Below are 20,835 nucleotides of genomic sequence, written 5' to 3' on the forward strand. Positions count from 1 at the left end.
TATTTTAAGTACTAGGTCTTTAAGAATTGTCCAACACCATCTGTAAAGTTACTATTACTGGCTGTGATTAGATATTCACGTATATGGTTTAATAGTTTAAATTAAACAAGACATGGTTTAATGAACTACAACTGAAGGGGTGAGAGAATATACACTATACTAAACAAATCCTATTATGGTTTAGTGAAATAGGTGAATCACAGTCTGTATAGCATATGGAAGGGCACACCAAGGTATCTAGTAAGCCAATGAAGTGTTTTCCTGCTGTTGGAAGACTAGGAAGCGCTGTAAAAAGTTCTACTGGTATTAGGGGAGATTCTACCCAAAGCCACCTATGTTTTCATTAAGTGTTTGGGTTTTGAGGTCCTTCACTTCTTTTCCAACTACTTCTGTTCAGGGTAGAACAAATTTCATCCAAGACCTCAGTCAGAATCAGGATTTGGATCTGAGTTCAGCCAAGTGGTTTCTTACAGTGGTGATTTAAAAGTTTGCGAACTTTTGAAAGTTCAATATTTTATTTTATTTTTTTTTATTTTTTTATTTTAATTCCATTTATATCCCACCCTTCTCCGAAGACTCAGGGCGGCTTACAAGCTTAGCAGTAGCCTTCATTCTATGTATACATTCTATGTATATGCCTGCTTATTAGGGCTTTCACACACACCCCCAAGCGGCATTATTACAAAGTCAGCTTAATTGCCCCCAACAATCTGGGTCCTCACTGCATAATATGACCTAAAGCAGTGGTTCTCAAACTTTTCTTCACCACGGGCCCCTTTAAATACCTTTAGTGACCACAGACCATGGGCACAGACCCCCAAGACTTAACTCATAACATTTCTTCAGGCCTTCACAGAGCCCCTGTGACATTGCACCACCCACGGGGTCCACAGCCACAGGTTGAGAGCCGCTGACCTAAAGGATAATCTGTTCTCCACACAATTCCTAAAACTAGATAAAGACAACCAACTTAAACAAATGAGTCAAAAGGATTGTACTTATTCATTTCTGGGTAAATTATTATGATATTTGGCCACCATAAGGTGGCCTAGTAGCAGGCGAAATTATGAGGAGACGGTGTTTTTTCCTAAAAATAAATATAAAATAAAAATAAAAAATAATTTAGTCAAATTATACCATTGCTAATATATAAAAAAGGCAAACTAACTACATGTTTTCTGCACCATTCTCATTGCATCATCCCCAAATAAAATCCTCAAATGCCTTAAAGAGCTAAGCTAGCTCTGTTAAAAAGGAGTGTAGAAAGAATTATCTCTAGAGCTAGCCACAAAGCCCAGGGCTTGGCAGTAACTCAATCCCTGAATAAAATGGCAGGTTCTTTTAGGAAAATGAGACCATGTTTTCTAAAAAGCCCGCAAAATGTGTATATTTCTAATAGCTGCCCTGTGTCAAGTTTTAAGTTCTGATGAGTCGACTGGCAGATTGAACTAGCTATACAATACTAAAAAGCATTTGGCAAGATCTGCAAATAAGTCTTCTGTTGTGCTTGTAATTACTTCATAAGTACCACTTTGTTTTCTGCTTGAATAATTTGCAAAAAAAAAAGAGATAGCAAAACATTACAGCAGTAAATGTTCTATCAATTACAGGGATAAAGTAGTTATAATACAGAGGATGTTCAGATGACAAAGAGTTGGGACTTTTCTTGGAGTCATGCTTACAGAATGCAGAAATATAGTTCACTGTGTTCTGGGAAAGACATAGTAAACTGAGGATAGTTCTACTAAAAGCAGAGCCAGCGACAGTGGAACGAAGAGCCAGCAAACAGACTGTAATTCCTCTCTGGATAAGAGGAGGACTTGAGATTGCCCACAAGAGCGCCATTCAATTCCTCCTCATGAAGAGACTGTAAGACAGGGGTCTCTGGTGGATTTACAGCTCTGGGAAATGAGAGAATAGCCATCTTTCTCAAACTTCAGTTGGTATCTTTGAAAGGACACTAAGTTCACATATTTCCTTTTCTCAGGGTTTTTTTTCTCATAGAACACCCAGAACGGAGTTCCGGCACCTTTTTTGGATGGAACCTTGTAGGGTAGGCAAGGTGGGTTGTATAACATGTGTGAGTTCCGGCACCTTTTTCTTTTACAAAAAAAGCACTGCCTTTTCTAATCATTTTTGGAAATTGTTAACTGCTTTGCAGCTGTTAGGAACCTTTGGTTCAACAGGTTTTACAGCACCGAATGAGTTTCCCTCAAATCTTAGTGAAATAAGTTTTAAATACAAGTTTAAAGGCTTGTATGGATGTTTAGTGAACAATTTTAAAAGAATCAATGGTCACACCTCCTCAATTAGAGCTCTATAAAGCTAGAATAGCCAAAGAAGAAACATATTTAACAAGTTTATTTCTTTTAAAACTTAGTGCAATTAAAAGTACAGAACATTCTTGTTCTTTCTTTTGTCTACCAAAAAGTTTTAGCCTACCAGAAAGTTTCATGCACCAATCAGTTATGTCCACTTAATGTTGGCTGTCTTGTATTTTTTCCCTTCTACCTAATGGGTATGGATTTGGGTTATTGATGATGGACAGTTCCTTTGTGGATTTATGAACCCACATAATCACAACAGGGATAGCTCACCAATCAATTATCTCTGCAGTGGGCAAATACTTTTTAGACATATTTTAACACTAGTGGCAGGCAGGAACAGGTGCCACTCAGGAAATATAAATAAGGGTACATAGCCTTTTGAAACTTTAGTCTCCCCCAACAAGCACTGTTTGGAACCAGACAAGGTTTTATATTAAATGGGGAGAAAAAAATACTTTATAAAGTTAAGAGAACAAAGAGCCAAATACAGAGGGGTTTGCCAAACAAAAGACTGTTTAATTGCATGATTTGACAAAGCAATCTCTGATAGTTTTAGAGAGAATGAATTAAACAGAATAGCAAGTCACATTTGCAAAACCCTGAAAATGCAAATAGCTTTGATTGTCTGGTCTATTGAAAAATAACCATGCAATCACAGAACCAGTTTCCAAATTCTGTTTTGGTAAAGGACTATATAGAGAAGTGGTATTCCAGTAATAACAAAACTAAATACGCTGGCTTCACATAAGTGTACATGAGAAGAGGCATTTAATTTTTTTTCACACTTATTAAATCTTAACAAAGAGCACAGCTGGATTTCATCTTTAAAAACAACTTGTCAATATACATGAATTCTGCCAAGTCTCCTCTGTGATGTCTTTCAGTAAAGAAAACAAACAGAGTACCCTTAAAGGCAACAATTAAAAAGTATGATTAATAGAAGATATTCTCCTTCTCTTATGCTGGAATACCATTCTAATGTCTTACAATTTTAGAGCACAGCAGTTTTCCCCAGTGATTTAATTACTATCACAGGAAAATGTAGTCATTACAAAATGAAGAATTCCAGGATTCAGCATAATGACTCTAGTTTTAGACAAAAATCATTGGTGGTGACTTCAACAATACCTACAAACTACCGAATAAACCATCTACACTCTGAGCTTGGTTGGTTTCTCGCAGACATTTCATTACCCAAATTAGTACCGATGAAGCTACCTAGTTTGGGTAATGAAACATCTGAAAAAAACAACAACCAAGCTCAGAGAGCACCGAGGAGCCCTCATTTCAAACCTGAGTTACAAATACTCTCCTTTATTGGTAAACCATATATAATAACAATGCGATCAGCTCTAGATGTGGATGAGTGAAACTACTATATGGGACAGATATAAAAAAGCAACAAAGGGAAACAGGTACCTTGTCTTAGCTAATTCTGCAGAAAACTCCTTCAATTCTAGAAGTCAAATTTGCTCTTATCATAAGAAGTGTTATCCATACTACCAGGCCACGTAACACTAAAACAAGAAGCTTTTACAACAGGGGCTGTCCTCCAATTCTCAACAACCCTCCATGGTAATATATAGACATGTGTAGCTGAATGCAACCAAAGGTCCTCTTACAAAGAGACACGTATATGTTGCATCGACAGATCAATAAAGTCCATGTTGCAAAACCAGCAACGAAAACAGATTCAATTTTAGAGCAGCAATACATTCTCAAGATTCTTGCATGGCCAGATGGCTATTGAAGCATAAAATTAGATTTAGAACTTGGGAGCCCAAAGAATGACAGCTTTCTATCTGCAGCAGTGTTCTGTCCCCAGAGCCAGGACAAGCAGTGATGCATTCGCAAAAGGTGTCTCTATAAATATTGTGTGTGTGTGTGTGTCTGTCTGTCTGTCTATCTATCTATCTATCTATCTATCTATCTATCTATCTATCAAATTGTAGCCAAGATCCAATAAGCTTCTCCACGAAGCTGCCTTTGATAAACTTCCCTTCCAAGAGGTAGCCTTGTATATTTACCATGGAACACATAATTTAAAGAAATTTTAAAAACATTATCTCACCATATACTAGCTAGACATGAAGCAAAAATATTATTAAAGGGGTTCTTAAGTCTACCTTGCATGCAATCAGTCCAAAAAGCCAATCCCCAAAGTTACATAGCCATTCTTTTATCCTAGGTAATAAAGGCACAAACACTTGAAAAGAGACTCATCAGAGTCACCACACACAAAATAAAGTCATGGCTAAGTGCAATTACTTATCACTTTATATGTTTTACTCGTACACATATAAGGTCATTTTAAAAAATGTCTACAAAAAAAAGCAGATTACCTGGACAAATCCACCTTTCCTAGGGAATGATTTTCATAAAAATCCATTAGTTTTTTTCTTCAACAAGGCATTAAGAGGTGCCTCTCTGATATCCACGGAATAAGCCTGCACATCAGGGCCTACCAGAACCTCAGTCTCAAAGCTCAGCAAAATCTTAAATCAACAGCATTCAAAGCAATTAACACAAAGTAATGATGCCCCAATTAAGGCAGCTCTCTCATTGCCCAGCCCTTGTCCTCATCTTCAAAGAAGAAGGAGAAAAAAATATATGTACAGCCCTTCATTAAGTTTCTGCACTAGATAAATCAGTCAGAGGGACAGCCCTGGGGAAGGTGAAGGCTTGCACTGGAGCCACCTCTGTGGACATTACTCCCCCCCCCTCTTTTTTGGAAGGTGGGGACCTTAAGCTCCTCCCAAGACACAAGTGATTATTCATCACACTCAACATTTAAAGAGGCAGTGGTGGAGAAATGGGGGGGGGGGGAAATGACGAACCTCTCAGCATGGGTGTCAAGTTTCAAAGGCAAGCTCTTCTCAGTCATGACTTCAAGTGGAAAGAGCCATACAAAATCCAAAAAAGCAACCAGACTGCTTTGGCCAAGTCAATCCAGAACATTATAAGGCAGAGAATAAAGAATGTCACTTAAATTCATGTCTCCCTGCTGTCTCTTCTGCCTTGGGGGGGGGGCACTGTCCCAGGCATTGCGTTCAAACGCACTGGTGAATTTGTTTGCAAATCCAATCCTGATCTAGCCAAAATTGAACACCTATTCCCCCATCGGATTCTACTAAAGACCGCTGCGCTTAACACTCTCTCTTCCTTCTTGAATCTCAAGACGGGCCGGAGTGTTTATCCTTAGCCGGATCGTTTCCTAACAGTGATCAGGTGGACGAACATCAACAGAACACACACACAAAACACACTTGTTCAGCCGGCAACCTCTTACAAGCGCTCGATCGCCAGGTTCGAACTCCTCCGACAGGTGCCCTCCAGTAGGATCTCAATGCTGCTAAAGTTACACGGCAGCTATGTATTATGGGACTTGTAGTCCGACGCTGAGGGAAGACCCTAGTTAAGGGACGCCCATTCCAGCAAGTAAGACAACCTGATTTCTGGGAAACGAGCCACGAAGAATCGATGCACCACCCGCTACTGGAAATATTTGGGAGAGGCAACGTGCGGGTGTAGGTTGTGTAAAAATGGAGCTGGGACACAAACTCATACAGGTGTTAGGCGCAGGTGTCGCAAGTAAACGGAACCTACGCAGTCTTGACTTAACCTCCACACAGACGGGCGAGATTATGGTCGCTTTGGGGATAATTTCGGGAATCAAATCTGTTCGCCTGTAATTGCACAAACTTAAACCGGGTCGACTGCCACTTTATAAAACGCGCTTCAAATAGCGTCCCGAGACTGAATCTTAACCAGATCAAGCCAAGATCCGCTGCGAAGGTTTACGAAGGGGCGAGGAGGAACCGGCGCGGCTGCTCGGGACGGGTCCCCAACCCTCCAACGACTCCGATCGCTTCTCCCCCTCCACCATTAATAACAGCAATCAAGAGTCTGAAAAAGGAACACAAATCCCACGGGGGGGAGGGGGCGGAGTGTGGGTTAGGGGTAGGCACACCGGTCGAACCTGCCCAGACTCACCCCCCTTTTCCTCTCCTTCCAGTCTACCCAGCTTGATCACTTACTTGTCGTATTCTTGTGTCATGTCTGGCAGTCAGTGGGTGGCAGAACTGGCCTGGCTGGTTGGGACGGAAACTTGCTGCGGCCCAGGCGAGTTAGGGAGGGGATGAGGAAGAGCAAAGAAGAGCAGCGAAAGAAAAGATCGTACGCAGATCGCCGCACAAACGGGTTTTGTCGGCTTTTCTCGCTCGCTCAGGTGGCTCCCGGGAGTCGCAGGTGGATTCGCAACTGCGCCTCGCTTCCCATTGGCTGGAGCCGAGAGGCTGGTGCTCGGGTGGGACGGAACGAGCGCGAGGCCACGCCCCAGCGGCACGTCCGATTGGAGGATGACAGAGAAGAGGGCGGGGCCAAACGGTGTCGCCGAGTTCTAAATGGAACTTGGTGGTAGATGTGTTGTGTTCCTTGTTGCGCTGCGCCGGCGGCGGATCGCATCGGATCCCACAGAGGTTCTGTTAACAACGCAGCGTTGTTGTGACGCTGCTTCTACGCCGTGGTTCAGGCTCCCCCTCGAAGCTCCTCGGTGCCGCCAAGAGGAAGAAAGGGCCAAATTATGTAAACGCCTCCCCGCGGAGTTGAGAGAGACGCCGTGGTTGCGTTATTTAAATCCTGGCTGTGGTTAAGAGACGCAAGAACGGAATGAGGATTTAAGCGTATCTCAAGTGTGTCACTGACGGTGATTCCGACGGGCGGGGGTGGGGATATCTGGGTCCGTGTGTTTGTTTGTTTCACTTGCCGGAACTAAATCCAAACCCGTGCCACGATTTCACTTTTATGTAGAATGCGGGCGCGTTCTACTTATATTTAAATTTCTATTTTTTAACCTTTCTGATAGAATAATCGTTGAAACGCGGCTCAACTATCTCGAAGTGTGGCTAAAATCTATATTCCGGGTAATATTTTTTTTACTCGGAAAAAAGCCAATAGTGCGACGCAAAATAAACATCAACCTGAAAGATGCATATCCTGCAATGGTGCTTTATGCAAATAGTTGACTAATCAAAACAAAAAACAAAAAACCACCCAATGGTAGATGCATGATGCTAATTAACCAATTCACTTTGGGTTTGCCTTCCAATTTCTGAAGACTGAGACTAGGCTTTATGACGTGGTGACCTCTGAAGGTATACCAAACTGGCAGGAGTAGCCAACACCCCAGAAGACCAAATAAGGATCTAAAAAGATCTTGACAATCTTGAACAATGGGCCCTATCCAACAAAATGTACAAGTACAGATTGGGCAAGACCTGGCTTAAAAACAGTAACTGTGAGAGGGACCTTCTAGTGGACGATCACTTAACCGTGAGCCAGCAACGTGCAGCAGCAACCAAAAAAGCTAATACAATCCTGAGGCACAGAATCAAGACCACACCTGGAATACTGCAGCCAATTTTGGTCACCATATCACAAAAAAGATCTTAAGAGTTTGGAAAAAATTCAGAGAAGAGCAACGAAGATGATCCAAGGCCTGGAGACTAAAACATATGAAGAACGGCTGCAGGACTTGGGTTTGGCTAGTCTAAAGAAAAGAAGAAATAGGGGAGACATGATAGCAGCATTCCAGTATTTGAGGGGCTGCCACAAGGAAGAGGGGGTCACGTTATTCACCAAAGCACCAGAGGGCAAGACAAGAGACAATGGTTGGAAACTGACCAAAGAGAGAAGCAACCTGGAATTAAGGAGAAACTTCCTGACAGTGAGGACAACCAGTTGAATAGCTTGCCCCCAGAAATTGTGGGTGCTCCATCACTGGAGATTTTTAAAAAGAGACTAGACAGTCACTTGTCTGAGATGGCATAGGTTCTGCTTGAGCAGGGGGCTGGACTAGAAGACCTCCAGGGTCTCTTCCAGCTCCTATCCTATCCTATCCTATCCTATCCTATCCTATCCTATCCTATCCTATCCTATCCTATCCTATCCTATAGGTTCGTGTAGACATGCTGTAAACAAAATGCTTCATCATACTGATTTCTATCTTAACTTCCCAGTAGAATGGATAAAGAGACTTGCCCAAGGCAAATATTTTGATGAAGTATGGTTTTTTAATTTAGCCATTTGTTTTATCTCTCTGTTTCCTAGTGCTGTACTATGACACTGAAATATGGGTAAGTTTAGTCATTAATAAAGGATGAAAATTGTCACCAAAACATTAAAAGTCACTGCCCTTTGAAAAGATAATTGGACAATTTCTTTCAGTTTTGTTGCTTGTATATTGGCATGCTGGTGTCTTGTATATCAGCTCCCTTTTTCCATAATTTAGAGTTGCATTACCAAGCCTCCATAACCAAATGTTCAAAAGTTGTAACATTGACATTGACGGAGGAAACATTTAATATTCAAATCACATATAAATCACAATTCAAAAGTTTAATAATAAAATCAGCAAACGTTACACTCCAATAGTAGAATGGGAAAAATGGAGGAATCAAACAGGAGTTTGAGGGGAAATTGTACATTGTGCAACATTGCAAAATGGCATGGGGGGAATTTGGTTGTGTAACATGAATCAATAGTGAAAACAAGACAAGATATAAAAAAGTGAATTTGTCAGTTGGAGATCCCAGAATGAATGAAAGTCTTTAGTAACTAATTTTAAGGAAAAGATATATTTGTTTCGATTATATGATTTCAACATAACTCTTTTAATATATAGACACGGCAAAGGAATGAACAGAATTCTAAGAACATGATTTATTCATTTGTTTAGAATGAAAGATTGAATTCGTGAAGGATACAATGATGGTGAGAGATTCTAAATGTGGCAAAGATAATCTCTTGCTAATATCAAGAGAGGATTTCAGGAAACAAAAATGTACATGGAAGAAAAAGGAAGCAAACTAGCATAAAAACAGAGCTGAGGGAAGAGAAAATTTGACTTCTGTATGAAAAAATATTGCTAGACAGGTGACTCTCTGCAATGAATAGAAGAAGAAACAAGGAAAAAGGATTTGGAGGTATGTGGGTCAGAATGAAAAGTGTCACAGACTGCATAGAAGTATGAATTGCTACAGGTAATTCTCAATTTATGACCACAATTGAGGCCAGGATTTCTGTTGTAAAACAAACCAGTTGTAAAGGGAATCATCATGTGACCAGACCTGATTTTACATCCAGTTTTACTGTGTTTGTTAAGCAAATCTAATTTCTCCCACTGACTTTGCTTGGTGAGAAGCCAGCTCAGAATGTCACAGATCCCAATCAATTGACCCTGGGATGCTGTTGCAACCATCAATAAATGTGAGCTGGTTGCCAAGTTCCCAAATTGTGACCTTAATGACTGCAGGGGAGGTGCAACAATCATAACGTCAAGGATAGGTCATACGTCACTTTTTCCAAGGCTGTCATAACTTCAAGCTGTCATTAAACAAATGGTCGTAAGTCCAGGATTACCTGCACATTAATAGGAAATGTGGGGAAAAAATTGCTTAAAGGAATGATCAAGTGAGGGGAGCTGAGGAGGAGACAAAATGTATAGAGTAGAAATGAGGCCAAAACAAAGATGCAGTCTGATGAGAAAGAGAAAAAGGTGGCTACAAAGAATGTAATAAAACAAGAAACTCTGAAAGTCCAGAGAGGCAGAAAAACGAAGCATGATTTTGACTCTTTATCTTAATAAAAGCTCCATTAAATACATGAATCTTAAAACAGCCAAATGCTAGTCAAAAGATAATAGATAGCAACTAAAATGCCTGTGCAGAGGAGTCTGTGTTTGTCCACTTTATAGAGGTGAGGATTGGGTGTGTCAAAAACATAAAAATAAGTGGAATGAAGTGGGATTGTTAAGAAATGGGTGTGGTGAAACAGGGAGAGACAAGGAAAAATGAGGGAGATGAATTAATGTGGATTGAATTCATAGTGGCCAAGTGTTGTGGTGAAACCACTGGTGTGATTTGGTTAGATTGAGAAAGGGAGCATCAGATTTCAAATCAAAGAAATGAAAAAAGAATGGGAGAGGAGGAAGAAACAAAAATCAGTATTGATGGAGTTTGAATTGTTTGAAAGGATGTACTGTATGTATGTATGTATACACACACACACATGCATGCACGCACGCACACGCACACACAAACTAAGCAGGGGGGAGGTTTATGTGCCGGTTGAAAGAGGAGCGGTTTGAAAACCAAGCTTCCTTAAACAAGCAGCCACCTTTAGTCCCTGCATACCAGGCACTAAGGAATTGGGAAGAGGAATGACATACACGATATGGAGGCAAACAGCGCAAGCACTTAAAGAGCGCCTCATTGTATCAAAATCAATATTGCACAAATGTACAACCACCCTGCATTGTAGAACACAGTGAAGAAGAGAAATAACTATTTAGAACCTCTGGTATAAGAACACGGGCAATGACTAGAGCTATGGCTATAACACACAGAACTGTCAACAATTCACTTTTGACAACAGACACCCAGAGACAACTACATCCCCCCAAAAGGGATGCACGACAACTCAAAGGAATACGGCCAGCCTCAACAAACAGACTGGTGACGCACTCCATGAGCGGAGCACAGAGACATCAACAGTATAAACGCGATCTCCCCACCCCAGCGTTTCCATCCTGACGACGTTGACAGTTAGCTAACGAAAGCTTGATCTTGTCAATTTTAATATGCCTGGGATTCACATTTTTAAACTTATCAAGAAACTTATCAAGGAATACACACACACACACTATATATATATATATATATATATATATATATATATATATATACAGAGCCTTGGTGGAGCAGTGGGCTGATGCCTCCTTAAGTAACACCAGCTGCCTGCAATTAGTGCAGGTTCGAGTCCCACCAGGCTCAAGGTTGACTCAGCCTTCCATCCTTCCGAGGTAGGTAAAATGAGGACCCAGATTGTTGGGGGCAATAAGCTGACTTTGTAATAATGCCGCTTGGTGTGTGTGTGAAAGCCCTAATAAGCAGGCATATACATAGAATGAAGGCTACTGCTAAGCTTGTAAGCCGCCCTGAGTCTTCGGAGAAGGGCGGGATATAAATGGAATTAAAATAAAAAAAAAATAAAATAAAATAAAATAAAATTATATATATATATATATATATATATATATATATATATATATATATATATATATATATATATATATATATATATATATATATATATATATATATATATATATATATATATATATATATATATATATATATATATATATATATATAAAGTATTTGTCAAGGCTTTGTGAAAGCACCTTGCTAATTAACTCTTTCATTCCTGCTTTGGCCTGTCTCAAGGCTTATCCACAGGATATAGTCAACTATGACAGCTCATTATTTGTGCAAATTATTCAAATTGCTAATAAAGAATTTTGGGAGATGAGAGATGAGAACATAAAGAGTTCGAAATGGCCATCTCAGCCTCCCAAAATTCTTTATTAGCAATTTGAATAATTTGCATATATATATATATATATATATATATATATATATATATATATATATATATATGAATGTCTTTTTGTAATCAAACAATTTTTTTTGCAGAATTTTTATAAAATCATATTATTGGATAAGTAAAATGCTTTGTCCCTAAAGGATGGCTGCAAGAGAGTAATTAATCCAAGTCATCCAGTGAGACTCATGAGGATGGGAAGACTTGAACCTGATTGTTGCAGTCCAACTCATTAGCCTCCCCATTGGCTCTTTGTGGTCTTTATTGTGGTATTTTTCTCACTCATAACAGAAAAAGAATGTCTATTATATTTGTAGGTGGCCATCCAATTAAAAGTTGAAACTGCACCCTAGAAAAATCCAATGGCAAACCCCTCCTCTATTAAATCTAACAAAATGATTCTTAAATGCTACAGTAACTTTAAACTTTAAACTTCTCATACCATAACCGTGCCACCCAAATCTCAATTCATGACCTTCTAATTCCAATTGCCTTTTATTTCTTAGTTACCCACTTTTTCATCAAGGAAATATGGACAAGTCGCCCCAAGTGCAGATAGGAGAAATAGGAGGGAAAAAAATATAAAGAGGGAAGAGAGACAAACAGGGTTAAAAGATCCACTTGTAAAGAAGTGGAATTCTGGGAGAGTTAGGTGATTGTTTTTATACTTCCTTTTCATATTTATTTATTTATTTATTTATTTTATTAGATTTATATACTGCCCCTCTCCCGAAGGACTCGGGGCGGTGTACAGGGCAAATTAAAATACAATATACAGCACATAATATACAAAAATTAAAATAAATTAAACCAAATAGCCCAAGCAATAAAACACGTTCTAAAATTTAAAATTTGGAATTTAAAATCTAAAACCCCAATCCCTCAGTCCAGGCCGGCAAGTTCAAATAATCAAGTCTTCAGGTTACGGCAAAAAGAGCGAAGGTCGGGAGCCATCCGGAGCTCAACAGGAAACTGGTTCCAGAGGGCAGGCGCGCTCACAGAGAATGCTCTCTCCCTGGGGGCCGCCAGTCGACATTCCCTGACCGACGGCACCCTGAGGAGGCCCTCTCTATGGGAGCGCACAGGACGATGGGAAGTTAATGCCAGCAAAAGGTATTCCCGTAAATAATCCGGGCCCATGCCATTTAGGGCTTTATAGGTCATCACCAGCACCTTGAATCTCACCCGGAAGACAACTGGAAGCCAATGCAGCTTGCAGAGCAGAGTTGTTACATATCTCCCTCTACTCTCAAAATGCCAAACGTGTGCCTCTAAATTTGTTTGAATTAAACATTCAGAAGAAAGCTACAGCTCCTACATCAACCAGGTTGATTCAGGGGTGATTCCATTCACAGAGCTGCTTTCGGTGAAGTAACACCCTTTTGTTGCACAGACTGGGTGGCTGCAACACATTTGTCTAATGGGCCAAATAACATTGCTGTAATTACACTGGAGTTGAGAAAAGCTGTTTACAGCTCTGGTTTTCAGTCTTTCAATTCCTACTGGTTACTTTCTGTGAAAGCACCTGGGGTCCCACAGTGAGGGAACAAACTCCCTCCCAGGATATTTGTATGGTACACAGGCGTTATAATTGTTTATTGGTTAAAAGATTTCATTGAATTCTACATGACTTATCTTGTTTTCCCATATAGATTACTTCTGAACTCGCCCATAAAGAACATGCTAGCCAGTTGAGAACCATTGTTTCATGGCCTGAGGCTGTAGAAACCTCCAGCATTCACAGATGTCTTTTCTAACTCATGAATAGAGGAAGAACATTACCAAGGAAAGTGAAACAGTCATGATAGCAGCCGACTTTTATTTTATTATTATGATAGATTGGGCAATGAGCCACGACATGCTTTTTATATCTGCAAATCAAATCCAGGGCTTTTCAACCAGTGGTACGGGTACCACCTGTGGTACATTGGCACCTGGCAGGTGGTACGCGACCATCCTAGAAAAGTTGTAGTGGGGGAGGGGAATGAGCTGAACTGGTGGTAGCACCACACAAGCCTGAGCGAGAGATGGCTGGAGCTGCAGGGCTGTCAGGGCTCAGTGGAAGAGCCAGGATCAGCGCCAGGCTTCAGCTGGAGCTCGGCACTGATCCTGGTGCTTCTGAGCCCAGAAGCAGCGCCGATCAGCTGGAATGTTGCAGCATCTCCAGGGTCTTGTAATTTACATTCAGATGCTTGGCAACAGTGTCCCAGGATCATGTGAAGTGACCAAAACCTGCTGCAACCACCCAGCAGACGGGGAGGGGGGGGATAAAAACCAAACACCCACCACCCCACCCCCGCTACCAATCCTCAACAGAAATGCTCACAACAATGAAAACCTCAGACAGGAGGAAGAGCACTGCCGGGCGGGCAGGCAGGTGTCTTGCTCGGCTGTGGCTTGGGGGCACTTTTTTCAGTGACATTGTAACTTCGAATAGTAAGTAAATGAACTGTTGTAAGTCGAGGACTACCTGTACTTCATCATTTTTTTCCTTTTTTTTTTTTTTGGTCATCAAGTTTTTGACACCTTGCTAGGCGACTGGTGGTACTCAGATGTTGCCATATCCTAAAAGTGGTATAATGGGTGAAAAGGTTGAAAAGCCCTGGTCTAATCATTTCAAAACATTTGTCACTTTTGTGGAGCATCCTTTTTTTTTAAGCACTCTTTTGTCTGTGGAGTGTTTGGTAGCCTTTGAGCTTCGTTGTTTTCTTGCAGATGTTCCATTACCCAACTAGGTAGTATCATCAAAGCATTGATGATGTTAGCTAGTTGGAGAAGGAAATGTCTGCAAGAAGACACGGAAGCTCAGAGACCATCAAGGATTCCATAGTTCAATCCTGAGCTATAAATATACTCTTCTATTGGTATTCCTTTACTACTCCTTCCAATCTTTACTGACTCTGGGCTGTATTAATTTAATTTTTTCCCCCTCTCTTTTGTATTGTTTTTGACTTGCCCTGTGAACCGCCCTGAGTCCTTCGGGAATAGGGCGGTATATAAATTCAACTAATAAATAAATAAATAAATAAATAAACCCTACCTTGTTTGCAAAGGGAGAAACAAGTTGTCAGGGAACAATATCCACTATTTGATTTCTGGTAAATTAATGTTTTGTGGCTGCCTGAACTTATGTAATAATGACCCAAATGCACCCATGATATGTGAGAATTTCCCAAATGCTCAAAGATAATTTTTGCTAAGGAACAAAGTTTCAGCCAGTAATACACAGTAAACCTTTTACAGTTTGATGAGGTGTAGAAACAAAGGGTAGACCTTGAATTGGCATAATTGTTGCAGTATTTAATCTTATTCTTACAGTCAACCTTTTTTGTTACTGAAGATAAAATTAGCAGGTAGTAATGTGCCATACTTTATTTTTGTTAATGATTTAAGCCAGTCAGTTTGATGACTCAAACCAGTCATGTGATGGCTCATATTGCTTGTATTGCTTTGGAGTATCTTCAACTAATTACTCATCATTTGTTCTTCAAAGCATTCAGGTTACTATTCGAAGTGGAACCCCCAACAAACGTGTTTGAAAAGCGTATTACTATGGTCCAAAATAATGATTCCATATAATTTTCAAAGTGTGTACAGTCCTAATATTTAACACATTACTCAAAGCTGCCCTATATATTACAGAGGAAATCAACTCTAATGTTGTTATTGAAAATCTATAATGTCTGAAGGGTTTTCCTTCCTAGAGGCAAGGACATCTGTGTACTGTCAGATGTCGAATGTTGTAAGAAAAACATACTTCAACCAAAGAGAAACAGATTTATTTTTGTTTTAAAGTGTGAGAAACGGGAAGTACCTTAAAGTTAGGAATAGAATTTGCCAAAGTATAGAATATTTTTGGTAGCCTGTTCAATCATTCTTCATGCTGTATCAGAGCCCTTAGGATGGATGGATGATGGACAGATATATGTATTCTTCTACTTATACTTAAGAGAAATTAAATCAATGGGTTTTTTTCATTATAAATGCAGACACACAAGATCAAACCACTAATATCTCCTTAATAAGTTTACAGAGTATAACAGCAATTTTATGGTAGCCTGAGCCAAGAATAAATTTACCTAAATTCACTAAGGCTTTATTCTTGCTTCATAAATTCAACTTTCAAAACACAGAGAACTTCAGCCAATTTTAACATTGAATTATTTATGTAAAAATTGTGGGAAAAATGGTACCATTTAAGTTAGGACGTGGCAAACACTTCACAAAGAAAAAAGGAATATCTAACCTTTGCTTCCTTATGGGCTCTGCTCTTGGATTCCCCCCCCCCTTCTAATTTGTGACAAATATATCTTGAAAGCTTTTCTACTAGCTTATTGGCTTGCTAGCACAAAAAGAGCCTATTACCCTACTGATTTGGGAGATAACATCATCCTGCTTTGAAAAACTCTTCTAAAAATTTGTTGCCCTCCCACTTCACTCTATTTTAAGAATCCGAAGATGGAGCTTGTTCATGGCACCCCGTACTGTACCACTTTACAACAGTATGAAAGTATAAATCCACAGGGTGAAAATTTCTGAACCTCTTTTTGCTTCTGAATGCTTGGATGTCATCTCCTGGCTTTAGGGACTATTGACAAGCTTAAGCTAGGAAATCAGACCAGGTGATGGTAGTCTAATCCTAACAATACAATCCTATGTATATATCTAATCAAGAAGTAAATCTTATTTTGTTACTGGCTTATTTCCAAATAAGCAGAGGACTTCAACCTCACGTAGTCATTGTTGCAACACCCTCTTCATAGGACTGCCATTCAGAGATTTGAGTTGGAATTCTATTTTTTTCAGTAGGAATTTTAGTCAGGCAAGAATGTGGTAGCAAAATTCAGAATTGTAAATCTATGTCTGTAACCTGTATTACAATGAATTTCTCCCACTGTACGTTAGCTATAAGTACAATTCAACGTATTTATTTCTGCAGTTAATACAGATCTAGGATACCTAACAGGTTATCTCAGCCATGATGGCACAGTGGTATTTCAGGCTAACTCACTGCTCACTCTAGGAGTTCGATTCAGACCGGTTCAAGGTTGACTCAGCCTTCCATCCTTTCCAGGTCAGTAAAATGAGGACCCAGATTATAGGGGGCAATATGCTGACTCTGTGTAAACTGTTTACAGAGGACTGTAAAGCACTTCTGAAGCGGTATATAAGTCTAAGTACTATTACTATTGCTACTGGGCCCTATTATTCCTTTAAATAAATGTTTTTCAAAGTTGGCAACTTGAAGGTGTATGGCTGGGAAATTCGGGGAGCTGAAGTCCACATGTCTTCCAGTTGCCAACTTTGAAAAACAATGCTTTAAATTTAGTAAGGGAAATTATTTTATACATTCTGCTGATAATCATAACATACTTGTTTGTTGCCCAAATCTAGAGGAATTACTGAAATCTCTGTAGCTGCACCTGATTACAGTATGGAATTCACTTCCTGGGAAATTCAACACAGACACACCCTGCTTCTGTTCAAGATGCTGTTGTTTTAGCAGGCATTTTCCTTGATGAGCTGAATAATTTCATATGCAGATATCATTTCTTAAAATGCAAGTTTCCTTTTCCAGGATGATATGTAGTATTTTATTAATTTGGCATTTGTGCATGTTTTACACTGTTGAAAGTCACCTGGACTGTTCTGACGAGAAGACTGAATTTTTATTGAATAAAAAAGTATATTAGGGCTTAATTATTAAAGAATGCTAAAGTACTAGTTACAGTATTAGTGTTCTGTGTCTGAAGCAAGGAGGACTGCTATTAAATCAAAAGTAGAGCTGGAGATACACAATTAAAAAAACATTACTATCAATCATTATTAATTACTTATTTGAATTAATTATAGCTGCCCACACCCATAGACTCTGGGTGGCTTACAAATACAAAACAATAAAAACAGTTAAAAATATACAATCCCACAGGCAGCCCAGACTAAAACAATTAAACGATATCAAACTAAATCAGGGACCCCACAAACTCATGAACTCCAGGCCTGGGACCAAAAGAGCTTTCCAGAACTCTAGGAAAGAGGTGTCTGATTTTTTTTTATTTTTTTTTGGGGGGGGGGCTGTTCCAGAGAGCAAAGACTGTGACAAACAAGGCACACTTCCTTGCTGCCAGATGACTGCATTTAATAGGAAGGGCCTGCGCATACTCCCTCTGCCAGAACATACTGGGCAGGCAGAAACAATTGGAGATCAGTGGTCCCTCAGGTATCCAGGCCCTGTACCATAAAGTTGAGAATGCAATGCAGGTAGTCCTCAGCTTACAACAGTTTGCTTAGTGACCATTCGAAGTTAGGCACTGAAAAAAGTGACATGACCATTTTCCACACTTATGACCATTGCAGCATCCCTGTAGTGATATGATTGACATTTGGATGCTTGACAACTGATTCTCAGAGCCATACGATTACCTTTTGCAACCTTCTGACAAGCAAAGTCAATGGGGAAACCAGATTCGCTTAACAATGGTGTAATTAATTTAACAACTACAGGGATTCATTTAACAAATGTGGCAAAAAAAGTCGTAAAATGGGGCAAAACTCACTTAACAAATTTCTCACTTAGCAACATAAAGCTGCAGCTCAGTTGTGGTCATAGGTTAAGGACTACCTATATAACAGAGTTGGAAAGGACCTTAGTCCAACCCACTGCCCAGGAGACCCTATACCAGGGGTAGGCAACCTTGGCTCTTTTATGACTTGTGGACTTCAACTCCCAGAATTCCTGAGCCAGCCATGCTGGGAGTTGAAATCCACGAGTCATAAAAGAGCCAAGGTTGCCTACCCCTGCCGTATACCATTCCAGACAAATGGTTGTCCAGTCATCCTTTTTTTTTGTCCACCCACTTCAAGGTATATGGACAAGTTCTATGATATTCAGTTTCCTTATCAGCCTCACTGTGATCCTCATTACTCAGTATTTTCCACAGAGGTTTGAGATGGGAAGCAGATCACAGGGTGACAAAGAAGGAAACAAAAATACAAGAATGTGTAAAACAGAAATGAACTGCTGATTCCTATAGAAGAGTATATATGTAGCTCAGAGTTGAATTGTGAAGTCCTTGGTGCTCTCTGAGTTTGGTTGTTCACTTGCAGACATTTCATTACCTGACTAGATAACTTCATCAGTGCTAGTGAGTGTGGGATTATTTCTTGTTTACACACAATAGCTTGTACTGCCAGTTTTGGTGAGGGTTTTTCACCTTGGTAGTTCCCTTATTATTATTTTCTGATTGTTTGTCTGATGTTAATCCCTGTTTATTTGGTTATAAGCTGCTGAAATAGATGTATTCTACTCTGTTTCTGTCTTAGCTTTTTATTGTCTCTTTTGAATAGTTTGTAAATGTGATTTATCACTATGTGTCTATTAATGGCTGATTTGTCTAAATACTGCATTTCCAAGAATTCCCGTGGTTTTGAATTTAGCTTGTTCTTAGATGCTCAGTTTCCCAGGTGAAATTATGGCTGAGTCTGTCCACGTTTTGTGACTTTTCATTGTGTCTTGTGACTGCTAATTGGCGTTCATTGATGTGCTATCTTTGGTCTTCTATCCTACATAGTGGCTTTACAGTCCTTACACTGTATGTTGCAGATGGCTTGTGTTTTGTATTGATCATATTTGTATAGCTGCCCACCTCACATGAAAGTGACTCTAGGGAGTATTGTTGAGCTGTTGGGTCTACTGTGTGGTTTACTAGAGACGTTTTGGAGAGCTTTACTTGGTTTATGTGCTATACCATATGGTTGTTTCCGAGATGTTTTTGTTGTATGGCAGTTATCCTTTTCAGGGATTGTATTAATTGTGCTGTAGGGAGTTAAATATCTATAGTCAGGTACACTTTGATGTTGCATGGTATCCATTCTGTTGGAAGATGTATAGGCAGCCTGTTTCCTTTTTCTGGTGTTCTGGGTTAATGTAGTACATTTGTACTCATCTGAATAATGTTCTTACACAGCTTCTCTTATGGGAGGTTGGGTTGTTACCTTGGCAATGGAGTACTTGGTTAGTATGGGTTGTTTTTCAATATGCTTGTTTTTTTAATTTGCTGTCACTTCTTCTGCTGATGAGGATATCCAGGGATGGTAATGTATTGTTGCTTTCTTCCCTTGTGAATTTTATTCATTTCAAAATGTTGTTGATTGCTTCATGTGTCTTCTTTTCTAGTTCTTTTTTTATTACTATGGAGGTGTCATCTACATACTGGATCCATACTTTTAGTTGCACATGTTGGAGTGCTATTAGTTTCTAGATGTTGAATTATGGCCTCTGCTGGATCCTAAGACTGGTGATGGGTGTTCCTCATATTTGTTGGTCTATTTGTCTATGAAACTGAAAGTTGGTAGTGAGTCAGAGATTGATGAGGCTTATGATTCTGGGTATTTCAATCTGAGTGTATTTGACTAAGCTGGTGTTGTACAGGCTCCTGTGGATCTTTTACTCCTTCTAGATCTATGGGTATAAAGAATGCTGTGACATCAAATGAAACCATACTTTCATCTTCTATTATTACATCTTTGATTTATCTGGAGGCACTATAATAGGGAGTCGATAGAATATTTGTTCCCCTCTATGAGATGTCTAAGCTTTGGACATGTCCAAATTGCTGATTTTGTATTTGGGAAGAGAACAAAGAATGCTAATCTGAATATAAACAGAAAAGTAGTTAACTTTTTTTAGAGTTATTATTTAGAGCCTCACACCTTACCCCCAGGTGATTCCACTTTTAGCTGATTGAGAAATACAGCTCCACCTCAATATAATGTGAAGTGGACTTAAAGCACTTGGTGTTCTAGGCTCATATAAATAAAATCAGTCTCCTTAACTTCCACAGATTCACGGAATGTACAGTTTTTTTGGCCTCATATAGGAGAAGTTTGCTACTGACTTCTAAATATTTTTTCCAGTTTCTATTTTCCCTTAAAACATGATCCCCAGAAAGGTTATGCATTACTGTGCACTATTTCTCTGCCTTTTATTTGTGATTTAATTCATAAAATGCTGAATGCTTGAACTGAGATCAGCTGCTTAAGAAGTGTGGCATCTTTTATTTATAAA

The 20,835-nt window shown here is 39.5% G+C and overlaps 1 protein-coding gene across 3 annotated transcripts in view; it reads right to left on the reverse strand.

The window, feature by feature from the left end:
• GRHL1 (grainyhead like transcription factor 1) overlaps window positions 1-6,597 on the reverse strand; it is a 65,981-nt gene extending 59,384 nt beyond the window's left edge. For 2 of the 3 annotated variants that reach the window (XM_081313694.1, XM_081313692.1), the window contains exon 1: window positions 4,670-5,012. In XM_081313694.1, coding sequence (XP_081169820.1) covers window positions 4,670-4,716 — 47 coding nt within the window. In that variant the 5' untranslated portion in view covers window positions 4,717-5,012. Of the gene's footprint in view, window positions 1-4,669; window positions 5,013-6,364 lie in introns of those variants that run through there. The other variant, XM_081313693.1, reaches the window with a different exon arrangement.
• Window positions 6,598-20,835: the final 14,238 nt, after the last annotated feature.

This window comes from Vipera berus, assembly GCF_964194415.1.
Source record: "Vipera berus genome assembly, chromosome: 1".
Lineage (NCBI taxonomy): Eukaryota > Metazoa > Chordata > Lepidosauria > Squamata > Viperidae > Vipera > Vipera berus.